This window comes from Heptranchias perlo, chromosome X (assembly GCF_035084215.1).
Source record: "Heptranchias perlo isolate sHepPer1 chromosome X, sHepPer1.hap1, whole genome shotgun sequence".
NCBI lineage: Eukaryota > Metazoa > Chordata > Chondrichthyes > Hexanchiformes > Hexanchidae > Heptranchias > Heptranchias perlo.
The window spans coordinates 9,914,848-9,942,225 of record NC_090370.1 but is presented as its reverse complement, the minus strand read 5'-3'; the positions used below and the strand labels follow the sequence as shown (position 1 = coordinate 9,942,225).

At 46.5% G+C, this 27,378-nt stretch overlaps 1 protein-coding gene across 1 annotated transcript in view; it reads left to right on the top strand.

Annotated features, from left to right (window-relative positions):
• The first annotated feature begins 14,563 nt into the window (after positions 1 to 14,563).
• LOC137306891 (aryl hydrocarbon receptor-like) overlaps positions 14,564 to 27,378 on the top strand; it is a 45,339-nt gene continuing 32,524 nt past the window's right edge. The window contains exon 1 of the mRNA XM_067976279.1: positions 14,564 to 14,846. Within this exon, the coding sequence (XP_067832380.1) occupies positions 14,564 to 14,846 (283 nt within the window). The remainder of the gene's footprint in view (positions 14,847 to 27,378) is intronic.

The following is a 27,378-nucleotide window of genomic DNA, read 5'->3' as shown; positions in this document are numbered from 1 at the left end:
TGTGTGTGTGTGTTGGGGAGGGGTGTGTGTGTGTGTGTGGGAGGGGTGTGTGTGTGTGTTGGGGAGGGGTGTGTGTGTGTGTGTTGGGGAGGGGTGTGTGTGTGTGTGTTGGGAAGGGGTGTGTGTGTGTGTTGGGGAGGGGTGTGTGTGTGTGTTGGGGAGGGGTGTGTGTGTGTGTGTTGGGGAGGAGGGTGTTTGTTTGTGTCTGGGTTTGTGTGGATTCCTATCCAATGGTAAACGGCTCCCATTCACCATCTGATGCGGTTTGGTTTTCTGTTATTTCTGCCCGCTGCTGGTGTTTTTGTCGGCCGCAGATTGGAAATATTTACCGCCTGCTTCACTGTCTTCCCGTTTTCATCTGGTATTGTTTAATCAGGCCTTTCGTGCCAAAGTCTGGCCTGGATTTGAGCCAGAGATTGTTTATGGCACATTCAGGGATGTCGGGGCCAATTTGTTTGTCCTGATCGAGTGCATCAGTGATATCTTGTGACAGATTATCTCCAGCATTTAGCTCGGTGCCTTTCCCTATTTGTTTCAGCTGTTTTTGTTTTGCCAACAACTCTCCACACATACTTCCAGCGAAAATCATTGGATAACGATCAGGAGCGAGACCTCGACCTGATATGATTTACTTTTTGTTCCCACCTCGAGCTGAGAGTCACTGAGACAGTTAAGTTTGCCCCCAGTGCTGCTAATTTAGTTCAGTCAAACCTGGGGCCTGCCTGGTCTGTGCGGCTCAGGGTCACCCTGGGCAGTGCATTTACCCACTGAGCCACCAGGCGACCCTTTGTTTTTCTCCTCTTTAAGATTTGGCCAGCAGAATAAGGAACCAGTTAAGATTGCCATGAAATGCTTGCATCTTGTGCTCCAGCCCTCCCAGCTTCAATATTTTATGAGCTTCGAACTGACAAGCAATCACATTGGCGAGGAAGAGTATATTTTTCCTCTCTCTCCTTTCTCCCCCCTGCCCCCCCCAATTTTATTTTCTCTTCTTCCTTTCCTGAAGGCAGTGTCTTCTTGCTGGAGTGTGGTTCACCTTCTGGTACCTAACCCAAGAGGCCCTACTTTGCGTCAAGTCCAACAGGCTCTGTTGGGCTCATCAACTTCAGGCAGCGTCCAAGCCAATTCTGTTCTTGCTTAACATGCACACTCTTCCAGCAGGGGTCACTGCATTGCGATTGGGGCTGGGACCCTCCACTTACCTTTCCCACCGCCATCACCCTCCTTTACCCAGGAAGCAGAGGTCAATTGTCCCCCCTACGACCGCCCTGGCTGTGATCTGTGCAGACCTCAGATCTGACCTTGGACCTTGCCATCTCTGGCGCTCAGTAATTCACTGCCTTAATTCGTTGGGCAGTCAGGGAAGCCGAAGCAACAACAACTTGCATTTATATAGCGTCTTTAACTTGGTGAAAACATCCAAGGCGCTTCAGAGGAGTGATTATCAAATAAAATTTGACACCGAGCCACACAAGCAGATATTAGGACAGGTGACCAAAAGCTTGGTCAGAGAGGTAGGTTTTAAGGAGCATCTGAAGGGAGGAGAGAGAAGTAGAGAGGCGGAGAGATTTGGGGAGGGAATTCCAGAGCTTCGGGCCGCCAATGGTGGAGCGATTAAAATCAGGGATGCGCAAGAGGCCGGAATTGGAGGAGCGCAGAGATCTCGGAGGGTTGTAGGGCTGGAGGAGGTTACAGAGATCGGGAGGGGCGAGGCCGCAGGGGGATTTGAAAACAAGGATGAGAATTTTAAAATCGAGGCATTGCCGGACCGGAAGCCGATGTAATTAGTGTGTGATTATTTTAAAGTGGGTACTGAATTTAATTGGGAATATTTGTAAAATACTCAATCCAGTGGTGAGCAACAACATCATTTGAAAATGTAATGGAGAGCATTTGAAACTTTCACACACTGTCCACCTGGGACACCCAGCTGTAGATTTTGCCGATCCAAACTTGGACTGTGTCTGGAGGGAGCATTTTGAGCTGTGTAACAGGGTGAGGTACGGGCGGTTGCAGGTCTGTCACGAGTGGTGGGATCAGTTTAAGCTGCTGAACGAAGAGTATTGGACAAAAAGTGGATCACAACACTGATGTTTGTTGGCTTGAGCACAGCTTTTCCTGTACATATTGTTGCCAATATGTGTGTGGGACGTCAACACTGTAAACTGTATTTGAGCTCGACGTTGGATTGCTAAAACCACAATGTGTCACTTGCACGTGGTATCACTGCTTGAGCACTGATATCTGGCTGTTCTGTCCCTTCTCCCTCAGGAACAATGGAGACAGTTCCCGTATTTGCAATTGTTATTTTACTGCCAGTTTTTCTTTCTCTGCTTTAGGCTCAACACTTGGAGATTGGTGCTCCATCAAGATGGATGTCCAAGTGTCTACTTGACTGCTGACAGTCCACTGGAGATAATGCAGAAGTTGTCCAAGTTGGATGAGCTGTTGATACAATAAAAGCAAAGCTGAGGCAGTCTTGATCACAGAAAAATAGAAATTACATTTTTTGAGGCTCGTCATTTGATGTCACTCACGTATTTTAGTCAATGACTGTATCTTGTGCATACACCTTGAGTACTGTGCTAACGTGTACACCTGCTGTGTTACACTCCCTGGGTATTACCTTCTGATGGGACGTGTAGACCTGCTGTGTTACACTCCCTGTATATTACCTTCTGATGGGATGTGTAGACCTGCTGTGTTACACTCCCTGTATATTACCTTCTGATGGGACGTGTAGACCTGCTGTGTTACACTCCCTGTGTATTACCTTCTGATGGGACGTGTAGACCTGCTGTGTTACACTCCCCGTGTATTACCTTCTGATGGGACGTGTAGACCTGCTGTGTTACACTCTCTGTATATTACCTTCTGATGGGACGTGTAGACCTGCTGTGTTACACTCCCTGTGTATTACCTTCTGATGGGACGTGTAGACCTGCTGTGTTACACTCCCTGTATATTACCTTCTGATGGGACGTGTAGTCCTGCTGTGTTACACTCCCTGTGTATTACCTTCTGATGGGATGTGTAGACCTGCTGTGTTACACTCCCTGTGTATTACCTTCTGATGGGACGTGTAGACCTGCTGTGTTACACTCTCTGTATATTACCTTCTGATGGGACGTGTAGACCTGCTGTGTTACACTCCCTGTGTATTACCTTCTGATGGGACGTGTAGACCTGCTGTGTTACACTCTCTGTATATTACCTTCTGATGGGACGTGTAGTCCTGCTGTGTTACACTCCCTGTGTATTACCTTCTGATGGGACGTGTAGACCTGCTGTGTTACACTCCGTGTATTACCTTCTGATGGGATGTGTAGACCTGCTGTGTTACACTCCCTGTATATTACCTTCTGATGGGACGTGTAGACACTCTGTGTTACACTCCCTGTATATTACCTTCTGATGGGACGTGTTTGAAAATGTTTGGTCAGCTTTTGTTAGTTTTATAGTTTGCTGTGACCATGGACTGTAATCTGTGTAAAATTACAGAAGCTTCTATTGGATTTTATTTTTCCTGCTCAGGTGGGTGTTCTTATCAGGCTTTGGAGTCTCTGCCAAGGTCTGTGTCTGTCTTACCATGTGCATGTACCAGCTTAATGTGTCAAGAACCTTGTGACTTCTCATTTCATGAACTGGAGTCTGGCCCACAAGCAGACTGTTCCACCATTCCATTGCAGAGAAAAACTGAAGTGACAAAAGAAGATTTTCTTTTCAATTCCGGCTTTAGATATTTCAGCATGGGGTTTAAGAACTGAAATACAAGATTTATTACTTGGGGGATTGCCCCCAGGAAATTTAGACTTTTTTTACAGTGCATTTTGGAGTCTGTTGTAATTCTGCCTTTTAAACCTTTTCTAATTTCTCCAGGCAAGTTTACCATGGTGACCCCCAGAGGTCGGTATTGGGACCACTGCTCTTTTTGATATGTATTAATGACCTTGACTTGGGTATCGGAGGCATTATATCGAAGTTTGCAGATGACACAAAACTTGGAAATGTAGTAAACAGTGAGGAGGACAGTAACAGACTTCAGGAGGACATAGACAGACTGGTGAAATGGGCAGACACATGGCAAATAAAATTTAACGCAGAGAAGTGTGAAGTGATACATTTTGGTAGGAAGAATGAGGAGAGGCAATATGAACTAAATGGTACAATTTTAAAGGAGGTGCAGGAACAGAGAGACCTGGGGGTGTATATACACAAATCTTTGAAGGTGGTATTAACCAGGATAATTGATAAAGTTGTGAAGAAAAGCATACCGGATCCATGGCTTTATAAATGGAGGCATAGAGTACAAAAGCAAGGGAGTTATGCTGAACCTTTCTAAAACACTGGTTAGGCCTCAGCTGGAGTATTGTGTCCAATTCTGGGCAACACACTTTAGGAAGGATGTCAAGGCCTTCGAGAGGATATAGAAGAGATTTATTGGAATGGTACTAGGGACGAGGGACTTTGGTTATGTGGAGAGACTGGAGAAGCTGTGTTTGCTCTCCTTACAGCAGAGAAGGTTCAGGAGAGATTTAATAGAGTTGCTCAATATTATGAGGGTTTTGACAGAGTAAATAAGGAGAAACTGTTTCCAGTGGCAGGAGGGTCGGTAACCAGAGGACAAAGATTTAAGATAATTGGCAAAGGAACCAGAGGGGAGATGAGGAGAAATGTTTTTACGCAGCGAGTTGTTATGATCTGGAATGCACTGCCTGAAAGGGCGGTGGAAGCAGATTCAATCGTAACTTTCAAAAGGGAATTGGATAAATACTTGAAAAGGGAAAATTTGCAGGGCTATGGGGAAAGTGCAGGGGAGTGGGACTGATTGGAGAGCTCTTTCAAAGATGGGCCGAATGGAGGTCTCCTGTGCTGTATGATTCTATGAAGAATTACATATATTCATTATCAAATTACTGGAGAATAATACAGGTTTTTAAACAAACTTTCAAACTTCCCTGTTTTAAGTTGCAAAAATGAAACATACACAAATCGATGAGTGTTCGATAGCAAAGGTGCAACAGAGAAAGGAATTGGGGGCGATTATCGACCATTTGCTGAAAGCATCCATTGGATATGTTGACAGCAGCCTTACATTGACTGAATTGCTGGGATGCATCTTAAGGGTATTGGATTGCAACTCAAAGCAATCTATTCTCAACCTTGCATAGGAAGGAAACATTTGGAATAATGTTTGCCATTTTGGGAACTCAACCTTCAAAAGAACAATAATGGATTCAGACGAGAGTGACCAGGATGATTTGTGACTGGGAGCTCTTAAGAGATCAGGAGAGGCTCATAGAATTCAACTTGTCTTTGGTAGTGAAGAAAAAACCAACAGTTTTATTTGAAAATCACAAGCTTTCGGAGGCTTTCTCCTTCGTCAGGTGAGTGTGGGATTCCTTGAAATTTACCGCATATATAGTCATAGAACAATGCCTGGTGATTACAGATAATCTTTCCAACTGCCCGTTGTCAAGGCAATCAAAGGAATTGAATAGTGTTCAGACAGACAAACATTAGATACCAGACTACTGAATATACAAACGGCCAGAACCAAAGACAGAGAGGGAGAGAGAGAGAGAAACATCCGAAAGGAAGAGAAAGAGAGAGAATGACCAGTTGTATTAAAAACAGATAACTTTTTTATTCGCTGGTGGGGTTACGTGTAGCGCGACATGAACCCAAGATCCCGGTTGAGGCCGTCCTCATGGGTGCGGAACTTGGCTATCAATTTCTGCTCGACGATTTTGCGTTGTCGTGTGTCTCGAAGGCCGCCTTGGAGAACGCTTACCCGAAGATCGGTGGCTGAATGTCCTTGACTGCTGAAGTGTTCCCCGACTGGGAGGGAACCCTCCTGTCTGGCGATTGTTGCGCGGTGTCCGTTCATCCGTTGTCGCAGTGTCTGCATGGTCTCGCCAATGTACCATGCTCTGGGGCATCCTTTCCTGCAACGTATGAGGTAGGCAACGTTGGCCGAGTAACAGGAGTATGAACCATGTACCTGGTGGGTGGTGTCCTCTCGTGTGATGGTGGTATCTGTGTCGATGATCTGGCATGTCTTGCAGAGGTTACCGTGCCAACCCTGCCACGGCAACCTCTGCAAGACATGCCACATCATCCTTACATTTGTCCACCCCAGTCCATCACCGGCATCTCTACATCAAGAAAAAACCCAACAGAGGTGTTCACCAGAACTTCTCCACATTTTTTGGAGATTGGAATTGGTTAGAAGGGAGACAAATGTTACATCCAATTCTTTTTTAAATAAAGGTAGAAAGGGACTAGTCAGTTCGCCTCACATTGGTACTGGGGAAACTGCCTGATGGGTTGTGCTAGTTTATACTGAAATAGAATGTTGTCATCTCTACTTGTGTCAAGAGGTGTGTCTGTATTTTATATGAGGATGATAAATGGGTCACACTTCATGGCCTGTTACACTGTACTTCTTGGGGTTTGTTTTTCTGACCTTTCTGGGATGTGTACCTGCTGTTGGTTTCAGCTATGGTTCAGTGGTATATTGCAACCACAGTTCATCTTCAACAGTGGTATGTAGAGTGACCTTTTCCATTCGGTGTGCAGAGTGACCTTTTTCATTTGGTGTGCAGAGTGACCTTTTTCATTTAGTGTGTAGAGTGACCTCTTCCCATTTTATTTAGTGTGTAAAGTGACCTCTGCCCATTTTATTTAGTGTGTAGAGTGACCTTTTTCATTTTGTGTGCAGAGTGACCTTTTTCATTTAGTATGCAGAGTGACCTTTTTCATTTAGTGTGTAGAGTGACCTTTTTCATTTAGTATGCAGAGTGACCTTTTTCATTTATTGTGTAGAGTGACCTTTTTCATTTGGTGTGTAGAGTGACCTTTTTCATTTGGTGTGTAGAGTGACCTTTTTCATTTGGTGTGTAGAGTGACCTTTTTCATTTGGTGTGTAGAGTGACCTTTTTCATTTGGTGTGTAGAGTGACCTTTTTCATTTGGTGTGTAGAGTGACCTTTTTCATTTAGTATGCAGAGTGACCTTTTTCATTTGGTGTGTAGAGTGACCTTTTTCATTTGGTGTGTAGAGTGACCTTTTTCATTTAGTGTGTAGAGTGACCTTTTTCATTTAGTATGCAGAGTGACCTTTTGCATTTGGTGTGTAGAGTGACCTTTTTAATTTAGTATGCAGAGTGACCTTTTTCATTTAGTGTGGAGAGTGACCTTTTTCATTTAGTGTGCAGAGTGACCTTTTTCATTTAGTGTGTAGAGTGACCTTTTTCATTCGTGTCCAGAGTGACCTTTTTCATTTAGTGTGCAGAGTGACCTCTCCCCATTTGAGTTAGTGTACAGAGTGACCTCTTCCCATTTCATTTAGTGTGTAGAGTGACCTTTTTCATTTGGTGTGTAGAGTGACCTTTTTCATTTGGTGTGTAGAGTGACCTTTTTCATTTCCACATCGTTCACCTGAGGAAGGAGGTAGCCTCCGAAAGCTTGTGAATTTAAAATAAAATTGCTGGACTATAACTTGGTGTTGTAAAATTGTTTACAAGTGTGTAGAGTGACCTTTTTAATTTAGTATGCAGAGTGACCTTTTTCATTTTGTGTGGAGAGTGACCTTTTTCATTTAGTGTGCAGAGTGACCTTTTTCATTTAGTGTGCAGAGTGACCTTTTTCATTTAGTGTGCAGAGTGACCTTTTTCATTTAGTGTGCAGAGTGACCTTTTTCATTTCGTTTGTAGAGTGACCTTTTTCATTCGTGTCCAGAGTGACCTTTTTCATTTAGTGTGCAGAGTGACCTCTCCCCATTTCATTTAGTGTGCAGAGTGACCTCTCTCCATTTCATTTAGTGTGTAGAGTGACCTCTTCCCATTTCATTTAGTGTGTAGAGTGACCTCTTCCCATTTCATTTAGTGTGTAGAGTGACCTCTTCCCATTTTATTTCGTGTGCAGAGTGACATCTCCCCATTTCATTTAGTGTACAGAGTGATGTTTTTCATTTTGTGTGCAGAGTGACCTCTCCCCATTTCATTTAGTGTGCAGAGTGACCTCTCCCCATTTCATTTAGTGTGTAGAGTGACCTCTTCCCATTTCATTTAGTGTGTAGAGTGACCTCTTCCCATTTTATTTAGTGTGTAGAGTGACCTCTTCCCATTTTATTTAGTGTGTAGAGTGACCTCTTCCCATTTTATTTTGTGTGCAGAGTGACCTCTCCCCATTTCATTTTGTGTGTAGAGTGACTTCTCCCCATTTCATTTTGTGTGTAGAGTGACCTCTCCCCATTTCATTTTGTGTGTAGAGTGACCTCTTCCCATTTTATTTTGTGTGCAGAGTGACCTCTCCCCATCTCATTTTGTGTGTAGAGTGACCTCTTCCCATTTTATTTAGTGTGCAGTGACCTCTGCCCATTTTATTTAGTGTGCAGAGTGATCTCTCCCCATTTCATTTAGTGTGCAGAGTGACCTCTCCCCATTTCATTTAGTGTGCAGAGTGACCTCTCCCCATTTCATTTAGTGTGTAGAGTGACCTCTCCCCATTTCATTTAGTGTGTAGAGTGACCTCTTCCCATTTTATTTCGTGTGCAGAGTGACCTCTCCCCATTTCATTTTGTGTGTAGAGTGACCTCTTCCCATTTTATTTAGTGTGCAGAGTGACCTCTGCCCATTTTATTTAGTGTGCAGAGTGATCTCTCCCCATTTCATTTGGTGTGCAGAGTGACCTCTCCCCATTTCATTTAGTGTGTAGAGTGATCTCTCCCCATTTCATTTAGTGTGCAGAGTGACCTCTCCCAATTTCATTTATCATGTAGAGTGATCTCTCCCCATTTCATTTAGTGTGCAGAGTGACCTCTCCCCATTTCATTTAGTGTGCAGAGTGACCTCTTCCCATTTCATTTAGTGTGTAGAGTGACCTCTTCCCATTTTATTCAGTGTGCAGAGTGACCTCTTCCCATTTTATTTTGTGTGCAGAGTGACCTCTGCCCATTTTATTTAGTGTGCAGAGTGACCTCTCCCCATTTCATTTAGTGTGCAGAGTGACCTCTCCCCATTTCATTTAGTGTGCAGAGTGACCTCTCCCCATTTTATTTAGTGTGCAGAGTGACCTCTGCCCATTTTATTTAGTGTGCAGAGTGACCTCTGCCCATTTTATTTAGTGTGCAGAGTGACCTCTCCCCATTTCATTTGGTGTGCAGAGTGACCTCTCCCCATTTCATTTAGTGTGTAGAGTGACCGCTCCCAATTTCATTTAGTGTGTCGAGTGATCTCTCCCCATTTCATTTAGTGTGTAGAGTGACCTCTCCCAATTTCATTTATCATGTAGAGTGACCTCTCCCCATTTCATTTAGTGTGCAGAGTGACATCTCCTAATTTCATTTAGTGTGCAGAGTGACCTCTCCCCATTTCATTTGATAGTCTCCTTCACCTCTCTCCTGCCACAGTGTCGCACGGCTGTGGGCCAGAGATTGAAGAGAACGGGTTGAAGAATGTAAATCTCAAGTTAATTCTCTCCCCTCCTTTGCTGAACTTTATTTTGTTTTGGGGATTATTAGCTGAAAGTTCTCACATAATTAACATTATTTCAGTGGGGGGTGGGGCGAGTTACTTTTTGTTTTTCTAATTTGGTCACCAAAATTGAGTGGAGTCGAGTGATGGGGCAAATGTGATATCTGGTCACATGATCCATTTTATTCCGTTTGAGTGCCATCCTCAGTGACTCTGCCTTGTAATACTTCCAAACATTTGTTACCCTTTTCATTATGACTGGACCATTGATGTTTGTGAAATCATGCCAAGACTTTAATAAATGCCTTTCCATTCATTATTATGAATGATGTAAATTAATTCTCAGCCACGTGGTTAACACATTGACCTGTTGATGTCTCATGGGTGTGATGATAAACCACACAACCAAAGGCATCTCCACCCTCAACCTGAAACTGAAAAATTCTGACACCAACCTGGAATTTCACCAACAGGAACGACACAACAAACCAATGGTTACATGTGGCAGACAATTGACTTGCATCATGCATTTCTCCCTCGTGTGTTTATCTAGCTTCCCCTTAAATGCATCTATGCTAGTTGCCCCATCTACTCCTTGTGGTAGCGAGTTCCACATTCTCACTACTCTCTGAGTAAAGAAGTTTCTCCTGAATTCCCTATTGGATTTATTAGTGACTATCTTATATTTATGGCCCCTAACTGGTCAGCCCCGCAAATGGAAACATCTTCTCTACGTCTACCCTATCAAACCCTTTCGTTATCTTAAAGACCTCTATCAGGTCACCCCTCAGTCTTTTCTTTTCTAGAGAAAAGAGCCCCAGCCTGTTCAATCTTTCCTGATCGGTATTACCTCTCAGTTCTGGTATCATCCTAGTAAATCTTTTTTGCACCTTCTCCGGTGCCTCTATATCCTTTTTATAATATGGAGACCAGAACTGTGCACAGTCCTCTAAGTGTGGTCTAACCAAGATGCTGTACAAGTTTAACATAACTTCTTTTCAATTTTATTCCTCCAGAAATGAACCCCAGTTTGCCTTTTTATGGCCTTATTAATCTGCTTTTCTACTTTTAGTGATTTGTGTTTCTGTACCCGAGATCCCTCTGCTCCTCTACCCCATTTAGACTCTTATTATCCAAGGATTTTGTGGCTTCCTTATTCTTCCTACCAGAATGTACCACCTCACACTTATCGAGATTGAAATTCATTTGCCAATTACACGCCCATTCTGCAAGTTTATTAATGTCTTCCTGTATTTTGTTGCAGACCTCCTCAGTATTAACTTTACCCTCCAATTTGGTGTCGACCGCAAATTTTGAAATTATACTTTCGATTCCAGAATCCAAATAATTGATGTAAATGATGATCAACAGTGTTCCCAGCACCGATCCCTGTGGAACACCACTTCCCACCTTTTGCCAGTCTGAGTAACTACCTTTAACCTGTACTCTCTGTTTTCTGTTTCGTAGCCGGCACGGTATCCATTCTGTTACTTGTTCCCTGACTCCACATGCTCTGACCTTAGTCATGAGTCTACTATGCAGCACCTTATCGAAGGCCTTATGAAAATCTAAATATATTACATCTACTACAGTACCCTTGTCAACCTTTTCTGTTGCTTCGTTGAAGAATTCAATAAGGCTGGTCAAGCATGGCCTTCCCTTTTGAAATCCGTGCTGACTATTCTTTATTATATTCCGAAGAACTAAAGGTCGAATTTGAACATTAAATTTTCTGACACCAGGCACCCAATGACTGCAGTATCATGTGACTCGCTAGCAATATTGCATCATGTGTTGACATTGTCTGTCAGTTCACTGAATGTGACTGGGCAGTAACATTCCTGATATGTAATGTAACTGAGTTCAGTTACTTCTCTCTCCTTGATTGCTTTTTGTGTCCCCTTAAAGTGACCGGGAATAACAATTTGATTTTAGCGTGCTCCCTCACCGCCAAGTGATTGTTCATGTATTCAACAGGAGACTGCTTAAATAACAAAAGATCAAATTGATCAACCTGTAAAATGACACCCGAGGGATGAAGCTATTAACAGCTGTCCAAATTGGCCAAAGACATGATTCCCGATGAGTGAAGTCCCATGAGGACCACATGCCTTTCAGAAATTCTATCCAAGCAATTCTGTGCATCGCTGATTGACTCATTTTAGTGACCTTTGACCGTACTGTATTATTTACATATTTCCCCTTCTCCAAGCAAGTTCCCGTAATAATGTCAGTAGCACTGAAACAAAATGTTTAAAGAACAGTCCAATCACGCACAAGGAAGGAACAAAGTGTGAGTAATGAAATGATTGGAAAGAGAGTTCAAGGCTCTTTCGACTGCTCAGAATGTGTGTGCTGGCTCTGAGTATGGACAACCCCCACTTTGATGGGCAGCCTGCCCTATGTAGGCCTCCTTCAAAGAAAGAGTTAATGGACTTTCTCAGTCAAAAGCTTCAGTCGGCTTGCCCAGGCGCAAAGACGTAAATTGCTCAGCGCTAATGCTTGCTCTCTTGACACATTTCTTTCACCACAACATCCTGGAATCTGTCACAAGCATACGTCAGCCTGAATACCAGACAAAAACCGCACAAAAGATTAGACTCAAATATCTGCATCAAACATTTGTCAAAAATTCTCAGTCTTTTGAGGTTTCACCTCAGATTTATGTAAATGATTTGTGCCACCAATGTAGCGAAAATGCTTGGGGATTAGCCTTGCTTTGCATTTTTGGGTCCTTTTGACCTAAACTGATCCCAGTCTGTCCATTTTGTACTTTGATCCAAACCATGGGCACTGCCGACTTGAAGCCCATGGCACGGTTGAATGTTTGGCCAGCTCTGTGATTTCAGTTTCTCTTGTCCGTTTGCGTTGAGATTCTCAATTGAAAGCAATTCTTTTCTCAAGAATTTCACACTCGGGGTGCTTGAGTCTGATTTCCAGCTCTTCTGTACGCTGTGACCTCTGGGTTGGGTGTTCGTGTTCATGGTTGGCCCGTGCAGTGAGTTCCTTATCTCGTTGGTGGTGTCAAGAGGAGGACGCTGGTGGCAGCTCACCAAGAGGCAGGGGAGATTGGAGAGCGACTCCACTCGTGCTCCGAGTGGCTGGTTCAGGTGTGCCTTTGATGGAGAGTTAGGTGCCAATCCCAGCGGAGCTGCAAATGGGCTGAAGGGAAACTGAAGAGGGGAGAAACACCATACAAAATGGGAGGGATGTTTTTCTTTTTTAAATCTCTTTTTACCGACAGCATGCATTTTTCAGGTTAAAGCCGAGCCTCCACCTTCCCTGGCTCTCCCTCACCCTCCCTAAGCTTGCCAAATATTACCACTTTGATAATGACCATAATTTCTGGTCCTGTTGATTTCCCTCCCTTCTGTTTATATTGCAGGCTGGATTCCATGACACCAGTAGGAGCACACAAACATGGGCATTTGCTTTAAAAGTTGCGATTCGCAACAAATTGTCGCTGCACTGGCTGAGCAATTGGACAATCGCATTGCTGCCCTGGGCAGGAGATGGACTGAGCAGTGCCAGAAGAATCTAGCAGCTGGAGCCAGCTGTGGCCTGCTCCTGTTCCTATGAGGCAGCTGTGGCCTACTCCTGTTCCTATCAGGCAGCTGTGGCCTACTCCTGTTCCTATGAGGCAGCTGTGGCCTACTCCTGTTCCTATGAGGCAGTGATGGCCTACTCCTGTTCCTATGAGGCAGCTGTGGCCTACTCCTGTTCCTATGAGGCAGTGATGGCCTACTCCTGTTCCTATGAGGCAGCTGTGGCCTACTTCTGTTCCTATGAGGCAGCTGTGGCCTACTCCTGTTCCTATGAGGCAGTGATGGCCTACTCCTGTTCCTATGAGGCAGTGATGGCCTACTCCTGTCCCTATGAGGCAGCTGTGGCCGACTCCTGTTCCTATGAGGCAGCTGTGGCCTACTCCTGTTCCTATGAGGCAGTGATGGCCTACTCCTGTTCCCATGAGGCAGCAGTGGCCTACTCCTGTTCCCATGAGGCAGCTGTGGCCTACGCCTGTTCCTATGAGGCAGTGATGGTCTACTCCTGTTCCTATGAGACAGTGATGGCCTACTCCTGTTCCTATGAGGCAGCTGTGGCCAACTCCTGTTCCTATGAGGCAGCTGTGGCCTGCTCCTGTTCCTATGAGGCAGCTGTGGCCTACTCCTGTCCCTATGAGGCAGCTGTGGCCTACTCCTGTTCCTATGAGGCAGCAGTGGCCTACTCCTGTTCCTATGAGGCAGCTGTGGCCTACTCCTGTCCCTATGAGGCAGCTGTGGCCTACGCCTGTTCCTACAAGGCAGCTGTGGCCTACTCCTGTTCCCATGAGGCAGCTGTGGCCTACGCCTGTTCCTACAAGGCAGCTGTGGCCTACTCCTGTTCCTATGAGGCAGCTGTGGCCTACGCCTGTTCCTATGAGGCAGTGATGGCCTACTCCTGTTCCTATGAGGCAGCTGTGGCCTACTCCTGTTCCTATGAGGCAGCTGTGGCCTACGCCTGTTCCTATGAGGCAGCTGTGACCTACTCCTGTTCCTATGAGGCAGCTGTGGCCTACGCCTGTTCCGATGAGGCAGCTGTGGCCTACTCCTGTTCCCATGAGGCAGCTGTGGCCTACGCCTGTTCCTACAAGGCAGCTGTGGCCTACTCCTGTTCCTATGAGGCAGTGATGGCCTGCTCCTGTTCCTATGAGGCAGTGATGGCCTACTCCTGTTCCTATGAGGCAGCTGTGGCCGACTCCTGTTCCTATGAGGCAGCTGTGGCCTACTCCTGTTCCTACAAGGCAGCTGTGGCCTACTCCTGTTCCTATGAGGCAGCTGTGGCCTACTCCTGTTCCTATGAGGCAGCTGTGGCCTACTCCTGTTCCTATGAGGCAGCTGTGGCCAACTCCTGTCCCTATGAGGCAGCTGTGGCCTACTCCTGTTCCTATGAGGCAGCTGTGGCCTACTCCTGTCCCTATGAGGCAGCTGTGGCCTACTCCTGTCCCTATGAGGCAGCTGTGACCTAGTCCTGTCCCTATGAGGCAGCTGTGGCCTACTCCTGTTCCTATGAGGCAGCTGTGGCCTACTCCTGTTCCTATGAGGCAGTGATGGCCTACTCCTGTTCCCATGAGGCAGCTGTGACCTACTCCTGTCCCTATGAGGCAGCTGTGGCCTACTCCTGTTCCCATGAGGCAGCTGTGACCTACTCCTGTCCCTATGAGGCAGCTGTGGCCTACTCCTGTTCCTATGAGGCAGTGATGGCCTACTCCTGTCCCTATGAGGCAGCTGTGGCCTACTTCTGTTCCTATGAGGCAGTGATGGCCAACTCCTGTCCCTATGAGGCAGCTGTGACCTACTCCTGTCCCTATGAGGCAGCTGTGGCCTACTCCTGTTCCTATGAGGCAGTGATGGCCTACTCCTGTTCCTATGAGGCAGCTGTGGCCGACTCCTGTTCCTATGAGGCAGTGATGGCCAACTCCTGTTCCTATGAGGCAGCTGTGGCCTACTCCTGTTCCTATGAGGCAGCTGTGGCCTACTCCTGTTCCTATGAGGCAGCTGTGGCCTACTCCTGTTCCCATGAGGCAGCTGTGGCCTACTCCTGTTCCTATGAGGCAGCTGTGGCCTACTCCTGTTCCTATGAGGCAGCTGTGGCCTACTCCTGTTCCTATGAGGCAGCTGTGGCCTACTCCTGTCCCTATGAGGCAGCTGTGGCCTACTCCTGTTCCTATGAGGCAGGGATGGTCTCCTCCTGTCCCTATGAGGCAGCTGTGGCCTACTCCTGTTCCTATGAGGCAGCTGTGGCCTACTCCTGTTCCTATGAGGCAGCTGTGGCCGACTCCTGTCCCTATGAGGCAGCTGTGGCCTACTCCTGTCCCTATGAGGCAGCTGTGGCCTACTCCTGTCCCTATGAGGCAGCTGTGGCCTACTCCTGTTCCTATGAGGCAGTGATGGCCAACTCCTGTCCCTATGAGGCAGCTGTGGCCTACTCCTGTTCCTATGAGGCAGTGATGGCCGACTCCTGTTCCTATGAGGCAGCTGTGGCCTACTCCTGTTCCTATGAGGCAGCTGTGGCCGACTCCTGTCCCTATGAGGCAGCTGTGGCCTGCTCCTGTTCCTATGAGGCAGCTGTGGCCTACTCCTGTTCCTATGAGGCAGTGATGGCCAACTCCTGTCCCTATGAGGCAGCTGTGGCCGACTCCTGTCCCTATGAGGCAGCTGTGGCCTGCTCCTGTTCCTATGAGGCAGCTGTGGCCTACTCCTGTTCCTATGAGGCAGTGATGGCCTACTCCTGTTCCTATGAGGCAGCAGTGGCCTACTCCTGTTCCTATGAGGCAGTGATGGTCTACTCCTGTTCCTATGAGGCAGTGATGGCCTACTCCTGTTCCTATGAGGCAGGGATGGTCTCCTCCTGTTCCTATGAGGCAGCTGTGGCCTACTCCTGTCCCTATGAGGCAGCTGTGACCTACTCCTGTCCCTATGAGGCAGCTGTGGCCTACTCCTGTCCCTATGAGGCAGCTGTGGCCTACTCCTGTTCCTATGAGGCAGTGATGGCCTACTCCTGTTCCTATGAGGCAGCTGTGGCCGACTCCTGTTCCTATGAGGCAGCTGTGGCCTACTCCTGTTCCTATGAGGCAGCTGTGGCCTACTCCTGTTCCTATGAGGCAGTGATGGCCTACTCCTGTTCCTATGAGGCAGCTGTGGCCTACTCCTGTTCCTATGAGGCAGCTGTGGCCTACTCCTGTTCCTATGAGGCAGTGATGGCCTACTCCTGTTCCTATGAGGCAGTGATGGCCTACTCCTGTTCCTACAAGGCAGCTGTGGCCTACTCCTGTTCCTATGAGGCAGCTGTGGCCTACTCCTGTCCCTATGAGGCAGCTGTGGCCTACGCCTGTCCCTATGAGGCAGCTGTGGCCTACTCCTGTTCCTATGAGGCAGCTGTGGCCTACTCCTGTTCCTATGAGGCAGTGATGGCCTACTCCTGTCCCTATGAGGCAGCTGTGGCCTACTCCTGTTCCTATGAGGCAGCTGTGGCCTACTCCTGTTCCTATGAGGCAGTGATGGCCTACTCCTGTCCCTATGAGGCAGCTGTGGCCTACTCCTGTTCCTATGAGGCAGCTGTGGCCTACTCCTGTTCCTATGAGGCAGCTGTGGCCTACGCCTGTCCCTATTAGGCAGCTGTGGCCTACTCCTGTTCCTATGAGGCAGCTGTGGCCTACTCCTGTTCCTATGAGGCAGTGATGGCCTACTCCTGTCCCTATGAGGCAGCTGTGGCCTACTCCTGTTCCTATGAGGCAGCTGTGGCCTACTCCTGTTCCTATGAGGCAGCTGTGGCCTACTCCTGTTCCTATGAGGCAGGGATGGCCTACTCCTGTTCCTATGAGGCAGTGATGGCCTACTCCTGTTCCTATGAGGCAGTGATGGCCTACTCCTGTTCCTATGAGGCAGCTGTGGCCTACTCCTGTTCCTATGAGGCAGTGATGGCCTACTCCTGTTCCTATGAGGCAGTGATGGCATTGTGGCTGTGGTGCTGTTGCCCTGGACATGCTCTGCCTCATGTACTTTACACGGTTTAGGAGGAAGTCGGGGCTTTTGCCAGAGGGAAATGCAGCAGCACTTTTCAGCCATAGCATTGCTCAGCACTGGAGTAGTTATCTTGGCCATCTATTACTTTCCCTACTACTGTTGTACTGTTGTCACTCTTGCCAGTCCAGCGGTGGTTATCTAAACAAATAAGATTTTTTTGAAACATATGACTGTAATATGAATAATTATCTGATAGTGAGTTGCAAAGAACTCATTTTAATGTGATTGCGCTGACGTTGCATCACTTCCTAGAATGAAACAGCAGAGACAGAGGCCATTCAGCCCATTGTGCCTGTGCCAGCTTTTTGAAAGAGCGATCCAATAAGTCCCTCTCTCCTGCCCTATCCCCATAGCCCTGCAAATTTTTCCACTTCAAGTATTTATCCAATTCCCTTTTGAAAGTTATTATTGAATCTGCTTCCACCGCCCTTTCAGGCAGCGCATTCCAGATCAGGACAAATCCAATCCGGCCAATTACCGCCCCATCAGTCTACTCTCAATCATCAGCAAAGTGATGGAAGGTGTCGTCGACAGTGCTATCAAGCGGCACTTACTCACCAATAACCTGCTCACCGATGCTCAGTTTGGGTTCCGCCAGGACCACTCGGCTCCAGACCTCATTACAGCCTTGGTCCAAACATGGACAAAAGAGCTGAATTCCAGAGGTGAGGTGAGAGTGACTGCCCTTGACATCAAGGCAGCATTTGACCGAGTGTGGCACCAAGGAGCCCTAGTAAAATTGAAGTCAATGGGAATCAGGGGGAAAACTCTCCAGTGGCTGGAGTCATACCTCGCACAAAGGAAGATGGTAGTGGTTGTTGGAGGCCAATCATCTCAGCCCCAGGGCATTGCTGCAGGAGTTCCTCAGGGCAGTGTCCTAGGCCCAACCATCTTCAGCTGCTTCATCAATGACCTTCCCTCCATCATAAGGTCAGAAATGGGGATGTTCGCTGATGATTGCACAGCGTTCAGTTCCATTCGCAACCCCTCAGATAACGAAGCAGTCCGTGCCCGCATGCAGCAAGACCTGGACAACAACCAGGCTTGGGCTCATGAGTGGCAAGTAACATTCGTGCCAGACAAGTGCCAGGCAATGACCATCTCCAACAAGAGAGAGTCTAACCACCTCCCCTTTACATTCAACGGCATTACCATCACCGAATCCCCCACCATCAACATCCTGGGGGTCACCATTGTCCAGAAACTTAACTGGACCAGCCATATAAATACTGTGGCTACAAGAGCAGGTCAGAGGCTGGGTATTCTGCAGCGAGTGACTCACCTCCTGACTCCCCAAAGCCTTTCCACCATCTACAAGGCACAAGTCAGGAGTGTGATGGAATACTCTCCACTTGCCTGGATGAGTGCAGCTCCAACAACACTCAAGAAGCTCGACACCATCCAGGACAAAACAGCCCGCTTGATTGGCACCCCATCCACCACCCTAAACATTCACTCCCTTCACCACCGGCGCACAGTGGCTGCAGTGTGTACCATCCACAGGATGCACTGCAGCAACTCGCCAAGGCTTCTTCGACAGCACCTCCCAAACCCGCGACCTCTACCACCTAGAAGGACAAGGGCAGCAGGCACATGGGAACAACACCACCTGCACGTTCCCCTCCAAGTCACACACCATCCCGACTTGGAAATATATCGCCGTTCCTTCATCGTCGCTGGGTCAAAATCCTGGAACTCCCTTCCTAACAGCACTGTGGGAGAACCTTCACCACACGGACTGCAGTGGTTCAAGAAGGCGGCTCACCACCACCTTCTCAAGGGCAATTAGGGATGGGCAATAAATGCTGGCCTTGCCAGCGATGCCCACATCCCATGAACGAATAAAAAAAAATCATAACAACTCGCTGCGTAAAACTTTTTCCCCCTTGTTGCTTCTGGTTCTTTTGCCAATTACTTTAAATCTTTGTCCTCTGGTTACCGACCCTTCTGCCACAGGAAACAATTTCTCCTTATTTAATCTGTCAAAACCCTCATAATATTGAACACCTCTATCAAATCTCCCCTTAACCGTCTCTGCTCTCGGGAGAACAACCCCAGATTCTCCAGTCTCTCCACATAACTGAAGTCTTTCATCCCTGGTACCATTCCAGTAAATCTCCTTTGCACCCTCTCTAAGGCCTTAACATCCTTCCTAAAGTGTGGTGCCCAGAATTGAATGGCTTTGAATTAATTACTTTTGAAGGGTAGTCACGGTTGTTATGTAGACAAACATGGCAGCACTCCCTCAGTATTAAAATGTCAACCCTAGATTTTCTACGATCATACGAACAATGACAGGAAATGACCCTCTGGTCCATCCAGCCTGTCCTGCACAATATGATACCTTGTGCATCACATTACAGACACTCCCTACCCCACCCAAAACCACGTGATCTCCTGGGAGAGGCGAAAAACCAGATGGGTTAAGTTTTGGAGTGCGACTCAAACCCACAACCTTCTGACTTATACATGGAAGCAGAGATACTGTAACTGTGAGCCTTATAATGAAGAGGAAGAGTATGTAACAGGGACAGTATTGTAACTTGAGAGCCTTATAGTGAGGGAGGGCTATGCAACTGGAGTAGATTCATATGTGGTGTAGTTGTACAGATGATAGGTACTTTCCCACAGGATATACTGTTTAATACTTTATTTTAGTCGTCCTTTGCATCTTACGCCATTTTGTTGGACTTTGTATTTTTCTGTATAGCTTCATTCTCTGACGTTTTAAGTTTTGGCAATAAAGTCAGCAGAATTTTAAAAGTTCCCACCAAAAATGCTGAACAATACGCTCTTTGGAAATGATTTTACTCCTGTTTTCCCATCCAGTTTATCTCTTATTTTTGTTGGCTTTAGTTTTGGGCCTCTGGTTAGGGTTGCCAACCCTCCAGGATTGCCCTGAAGTCTCCAGGAATTGAAGATTAATCTCCAGGACACTGCTGCGAGCAAAACCCGGGAGAAAAATCATCAGGGCATTAAAAATTTCTTTGAACACTTTTGTTCTTATAAAAATATTGGACATGGAGGGATAAACAGCCGTTTGACTGACAGTCCAGAATCATCTAATTGGGTAATGAAGAGTCTATTCACTTTCCGATTGGTGTGGGAAGGTGGTAAGCTATGAGGATGGACAATGGTGGGAGTGTGGGGGCGGGACAGTTGGAGGCAGGCGATCATGTGATGCAACCTCCAGGAATATGCCCAACCAGAGTTGGCAACCAGACTTCTAGTACCACTTCCCCATTGCCAGGCAAAGCAGGGCAGGCAGGTGAGCAGGTCTGAGGAATCCACGGTTCGTGTTCCGTAGCTGGCTGTTGCTGGGCGTGTGAGAGCAGCCCAGGTTAGTTCGTCATCTCTTTTTCTTCCCTTCCCAGCCCCTTCCCCCTCCTCTCTCCACACACCCCCATGGAGATACCTGTGTTTGGCTCTTCCCCCTGACGACCTGAGGTGAACTCATGATTTAGGGATTGCATAAGCCTGCATCACGCTACTCCTTGGGCACAACATGCGGGCACTGCTGGCTCCCTTGTCTTGCTATTTTGTTGCCTGTTTCAATATCTAGTGATTCTGATCTTTTACACAATCATTCCTTCATGCCACGAAAAAACACCTCTGAAGTACCTCCTCCTACATAGAGAGAGCTTCTAACACGCACTGATTAAGAACATAAGAAATAAGAGCAGGAGTAGGCCAATCGGCCCCTCGAGCCTGCTCCGCCATTCAATAAGATCATGGCTGATCTGATCCTAACCTCAAATCTAAAGAACACAAGAAGTAGGAGCAGGACCCGGCCACTCAGCCCCTGGGCCCTCTCCGCCACCCACAGGGCCTTGACCGATCCGAACTCAGCTTCATGTCCAATTTCCTGCCCGCTCCCCGTAACCCCTAATTCCCTTTACTTCTAGGAAACTGTCTATTTCTGTTTTAAATTTATTTAATGATGTAGCTTCCACAGCTTCCTGGGGCAGCAAATTCCACAGACCTACTACCCTCTGAGTGAAGAAGTTTCTCCTCATCTCAGTTTTGAAAGAGCAGCCCCTTATTCTAAGATTATGCCCCCTAGTTCTAGTTTCACCCATCCTTGGGAACATCCTTACCGCATCCACCCGATCAAGCCCCTTCACAATCTTATATGTTTCAATAAGATCGCCTCTCTGAACTCCAATGAGTAGAGTCCCGATCTACTCAACCTCTCCTCATATGTCCACCCCCTCATCCTGATTGAGGCCCGAGTCGTACAGTGGGTTAGCACACTGCCATTTCCCCTGTGCACATGGGTTCAAATCCATTGCAGATTGATGGGGTATCTGGTGGACGTATGGACACCGTGTGAAATAAATTGGACAGTCTCGATCTAGTTCCCAGTGAATACCAGCCTACATAGGCACTGAAGTATTGAGCTCACCGAGAGGCTGTGAGGAGCACTGGTGTGGGTAAGGAAAAGGTCACATTGGAGCAGTAGGGGTTGCTCTTCTGAGATTGGGATGATGGCACGTTATTGAGGCAGAACCAAGGCAGTTTTCATTTCATATGATCTGTTGTTATGTTTGATCTGCAAATGCTCAATGCTGACACTGGGTACCTGAAATGGAAAGTGTTTCATGACCCAGGACTAACATCTTTCACCTTATTGAGCACCCAAATTCACTAAGTTTTGCAGGTGTTGATTTTCTGGTTCTGATCATAAGTTCACCACCTGTGTGCTATGATTTTGCCGCAATGTTAAAAACGTCCTGTTTCTATCTGACTATCGTTGGTTGGAGGGGGTACAGCGCCGTTTCACCAGAGCGATACCGGGGCTTAAAGGATTAAATTATGAAAGCAAGGGTGCATCATCTTGGCTTGTATTTCCTTGAGTTTCGAAGGTGGAGGGGTGATCTAATTGGAGTATTTAAGATGATTAAGGGATTCAATGGGGTCGATACAGAGAAACGGTTTCCTCTGGTGGGGGAATCTAGAACAAGGGGGCATAACCTTAAAATTAGTGCCTGGCCATTCAGGGGGGAAATCAGGAAGCACTTTTTCACATAAAGGGTTGTGGAAATCTGGAACACTCTCCCTCAAAAGGCAGTGAATGCTGGGGGTCAATTGAAATTTTCAAATCTTAGATCGCTAGAAATGATCGATGGGTAGCGAGGAAATGGAACAAAGGCGGGTAATTGGAGTTGAGGTACAGATAAGTCATGATCTGTTTGAATGGGGTTGAGGGGATGAATGGCCTCCTCTTGTTCTTAAGTTCCTACGTTTCTATGTAGTGATGATTGAGAAGAACAATTTCCAAATGGAGACTGAGCCACTTTTAAGTCCATTTGAAAGAAAAGTCCTGCCCTTATATTTTGATTTTTTTCAGCATTCAAAGAGACATTTAGTAACTAAATGTTCTCTTTCTGTTCTCTCCCTATCATGGTGGGGGCAGACAGGGGGCTACTGGCTTTAGTAAAAATGAACACAGGTAGGTGACATGATATGGATAGACACGAAGCTACCACAAGAATGTTCCAGTATCCTGTCATGGTTACCAGACTCGTTTTGACTCTTTCCCCTCCCAACAGTCTCCATTACTCCTTGACGTACCTCATCACCTGGTCTTTTAAGCTGTAGGTGAGGGGCGGTGAGTTTCACACAGGTTTCTCAATGGGGAAAAAAATGTTTAACTAAACCAAAACGTTTCAAAGAGCACCTGTACTGCATTTTACAAAGGATGACTCACCCCCATCTTAAATTAATATTCCACTGACTTATTTTGTCTCTGCAAGTGTTTAACTTCCTGGCTCAATATGCAGTCAAAACACTTTAGTCAATTAAGCATTTTGAATATTTCCATCTTTCAGCTGAGATGTTAAATCGAGGCACCGTTTGCACCCTCAGGTGGATGTAAAAGATCCCATGGCACTATTTCAAAGGAGACAAGGAGACAAGTTCTCCCTGGTGTCCTGGCCAATATTTATTCCTCAACCAACATCACTAAAACAGATGATCTGGTCATTCTCTCTTTGCTGTTTGTGGGATCTTGCTGTGCGCAAATTGGTTGCCGCGTTTCCTACATTACAACAGTGACTATACTTCATTGGCTGTAAAGCACTTTGGGACATCCTGAGGTCATGAAAGGCACTATGTAAATGCAAGTCTGTCTTTCTTTCTTTCTTAAAACAAAAACTGAATTGGAGCTCATCAGATCTCTGGTGGCCTCAGTGAAAGACCTGGAACCATTTTCTCTTCAGTGGAACATTGGGCTGTTTGGCCTGGGAACATACGGAAAATGATGGACAGGAAAAGACCTACTGATCCATCCAACCTATCCCACAAATTTGTGATGCCTTATGTATCACAATACATAAACTCCCCACCCCCACCTAGAGCCACGTAATCTCCTGGGAGAGGCGAAAAACTGGATGAAAATCCATGCCAATTAGGGAAAAAAGACTTGAAAATTCCTCTCCGACCCCCAGGAGATCATGTTGGTCCTGCTTTACGTTACAGGATACCTACCTTTTGTATGAGGTGATCTCCGCCCCAGCCAGAAACAGGCCCAGCTCTCGTTTGAAGGAATACAAGTGAGGTTACAAGGAAAGTGATGGAGAGGTAGCATCTATGTCTGGCCCTGATGGTGATTGCATCCATATTCCTTAATGATATAGTAGTGGGGTGAGGAGGACAAAGTTCAGGGGCTTGTGTTGCCAAAAGTTGAGGAAGGAACAGTCGGCCATTCAGCCCCTCGAGCCTGTTCCGCCATGGCTGATCTGTATCTTAACTCCATCTACCCTCCTTGGTTCCGTAACTCTTAGATATTGACCATGCCTGCAATTTACAGGTTACGAACCCAATATTCAAAAGGCTGACCAAAATTATTTTCTATACTAATGAGCCAGTTAGAAGTGATTTTTTTAAGTAAAGTTCAGGAACATTTTCTACAGCAGTAGGCAGCTCGTTGTGACTCAGAAGTTGTCATGCAATGCAGGATTTTCCATTTCTGTACTTCTAAGTTTTACTCGATTTCAGAGTTAAAAGTGAATTTTTCTTTTCTGGTGAGTCATGGGCTGTGTCCCAGTTTGACCACAAAAAGTAATGAGTGAAGTTCAAGCTTGTCAGAGTGGCTGTGATTGCTGAACCCAGAGGAAAACCTCAGCCTAACCGCAGGCTAGTTTATCACGCTATTCAATACATCCGGAGACTGGAAGAGACACAACATCATGGGTGCATTTTCACCTCCCACAGTGCATGGACTAGGACTGTCCTTCAAAAAAAACAAATGTTTGATTGAAGTGTGCGTGTCTGATTTAGGGTTTCCCCATTCTGCAGCAACCCAATCCTGTGACTGAAGACGGTGAATAAGCATTCCTTTATGTCTATGGGGGTGAGTGGGATCCAATATGGGTAACAACCCTTGGAGGCAGCAGTGTGCTCTGAAGAGGTCCTCGATACCATTTCTTCACCGTTCTGCGCATAGTTGGTTAACAGCGGCATTGATTTTCAGTCTCTCTCTTTGCGTTTCATGGTGGGCTTTTGCAAACAACTTTTTCTTTATCCTCTAATTTCTCTCTTTCCCCTCCCCTTCTCCTGAAAGCCTTGACTCCTTCCCTGGCGTACGGCACGGTTCGTACAGGCGTCATGGTTCCGCAGTTGGCAGTCGCCATCCAGTGCCTGGCACGAGCAACCAACATTAATGCGTGAGCCTTGGCGCAGGGAGCTCCAGCAGGCAATTCTACTGTGAGGATATCACGACCAAGCTCGACCCTGTCCTCAATCTGGCATCCATGCATGTGCACTTCCTGCAGGGCGCTGTTTAGTAGTCAAGAGTGGGAATCCTGGTTGACTGTCGAGCTGAAGGGGATACAGAAGGCCGCTTGCCTGTGTCTGCGACTAGCTCTGATAGACATGCACCAGTGCCAGGGTCTCCTTAGTGGGAGTTTCTTTGAACTAAGTGCTTTCAAAGGCAGCATCTGCTGTCACTTTTACAGGACTATGCGATGGCACAGAATTGCTCCTGACACGAGTGCCAAGTGGCAGTCCCAGTGACACTCCACGCATGTCACTGCTGGAGGGAAATGGCATCTATGAGGTTTTGGAATTCCTCCCTCGTTGTTGCCTGTAACCGTTTTCCCAGTTAAGTTGAAGTTGGTCACGAGCGCATCTTGTTTGGACTTCAAAGCCTCAATAGCACCAGTGGGAGCATTTATGAAAGATGTGTCTGTGGTCGGTGTAAGTGAGGTCTCCATTGTAGGTGCCACTGGTGTTGCCACTTGCCCGCTGACAGATTGCCGTGCCAGCAACCAGTGCATTGCATCAGATGGGGGGGAGATGGCAACGTATAGCTGGATGTTGGACTCCTCTAAATTACCAAGACCACCATTCAATGTTATGTACAAAGAAGCAAATGACTGCTCAATATGGTGCTGCAGTTTCCATTTCAAAGCAGCATCACTAGGATCTGTATCTCCATATAACTCAGTCGGTGCACTCAGCACATTGGGCCTCTTATCTGCACCAACCGCAACATCCTACCCCTTCCTCAGAGTCTCAACCTGTAATTCCTTATCAACAGCTTTGCCTGCTTTTCCCACTGTGTATGTATCTGTGCCATAATACCATAGAACTTTACATCACAGGTGGCCATTCAGCCCATCATGCCTGTGCCAGTTCTTCATCAGAGCACACCAAAGCGCATCCTACTACCCTGCTCTCTCCCTACTTCAAATTTTTATCTGCTCTTCCCTTAAAAAATGAAATGGTCTCTGCCTAACTCACTCTCTATGGCAAAGCATTCCACACTCCAACAACTCTCTGCGTAAAGAAATGGCTCCTAACCTCTCTTCTCACTCCCTTAAAGGACATTTTGAATTGATGACTCCCATCACTGACTCCCCAACCAGAGAAAATTGTCTGCCCCTATTCGCGCTGTCAAAACCCTTCATAATTTTGAAAGTCTGTCAAATCGCCTCTTCGTCTTCTTTTCTCCAATGGAAATAGTCCCAGTATCTCGAGTCTCTGCTTATAACTGTAGTTTCTCAACCCTGGTATCATCCTGGTGAATCTACACTGTATGGTCTCTATAGTTTTAATGTCCTTTCTATAATAGGGTGCCCAAAATGGCCCTGAATGTGTCCTAACCATTGTCTATAACAAATGTATCATTACCACTTTGCTTTTGTACTCTGTCATTTATCTATACAACCCCAAAATTATATTGCCCTGTTTTATGGCTTCATCTACCTCCACTCTCACTTTGAACCCCAAGGGCACATTATTCCTCCATATCCTTCAGCTTCTTTCCATTGTATACTGCCATTCCTTGATTTTCCTCCCAAAATGCATTACCTCACACTTCTCCACCTGCCTGCCCATTCCACTAGCATGTCGATGTCACCTTGAAATCTATTAAAGTCCTCCTTGCTATTTGGCAAACCTGCTGCCTTTGTGTTGTCAGTAAATCTTGATGATATGCTTCCTCTATCAAATCATCCATATAATTTGAGAACAAAAATGGATCCAGGAACCAACTTCTCTCTCCCGTTATGGCATGTATGATGTAATTTGCTTTACCTTTCTATTTTCGCTTCCAGTACTTGCATCCTTGCTGACATTTCTCTTTGTTGATACAACATTTTTTCGCATGGATTTGTATTCCTTTGCTTCATGTCCAGAGACTTGAGCACAAAATCTAGGCTGACACTCCAGTGCAGTGCTGTGGGAGTTCTGCATTGTTGGAGATGCCGTCTTTCCGATGAGACGTTAAACCGTGACCCTGTCTGCCCTCTCAGGTGAACGTAAAAGATCCCAGAAGAAGAAGAACAGGGGAGTGTTCCCCAGTGTCCTGGCCAATATTTATCCCTCAACCAACATCACTAAAACAGATTATCTGGTCATTATCAAATTGCTGTTTGTGGGAGCTTGCTGTGCGCAAATTGGCTGCTGCGTTTCCTACATTACAACAGTGACTACACTTCACCAACTTCCAGACCTGCTGCCCGGTCCTCCAAATGGTTGAGACTGGGTCGACTCTGCTATGATATACTGTGATTATTTGTGCCTTCTTTGCATACTAGAGACCATCACAACCCTCCAAAAATAGGTTGCATTGCTGCATTACTGTGCCAACCAGGTTGCATGGTCCCCTCACTCCATTCATTGAATGTTGATATTTTAGGGTTAAACTTTGCACAGTCTGAAAGCAGTCTTTCAGATTGTGCCAGCATTTATTTGTTGCTGCAGGGATGCTCAGTAAATAAAGGCGATAGTGGATCAGGATCACATGGAACAGGAAGTGCCACATATCATCGTATTTCCAAGTCCAACTGTGACTGTAGTGGCCTTGTGAAATTATTTGTAGGAAGGCATACTA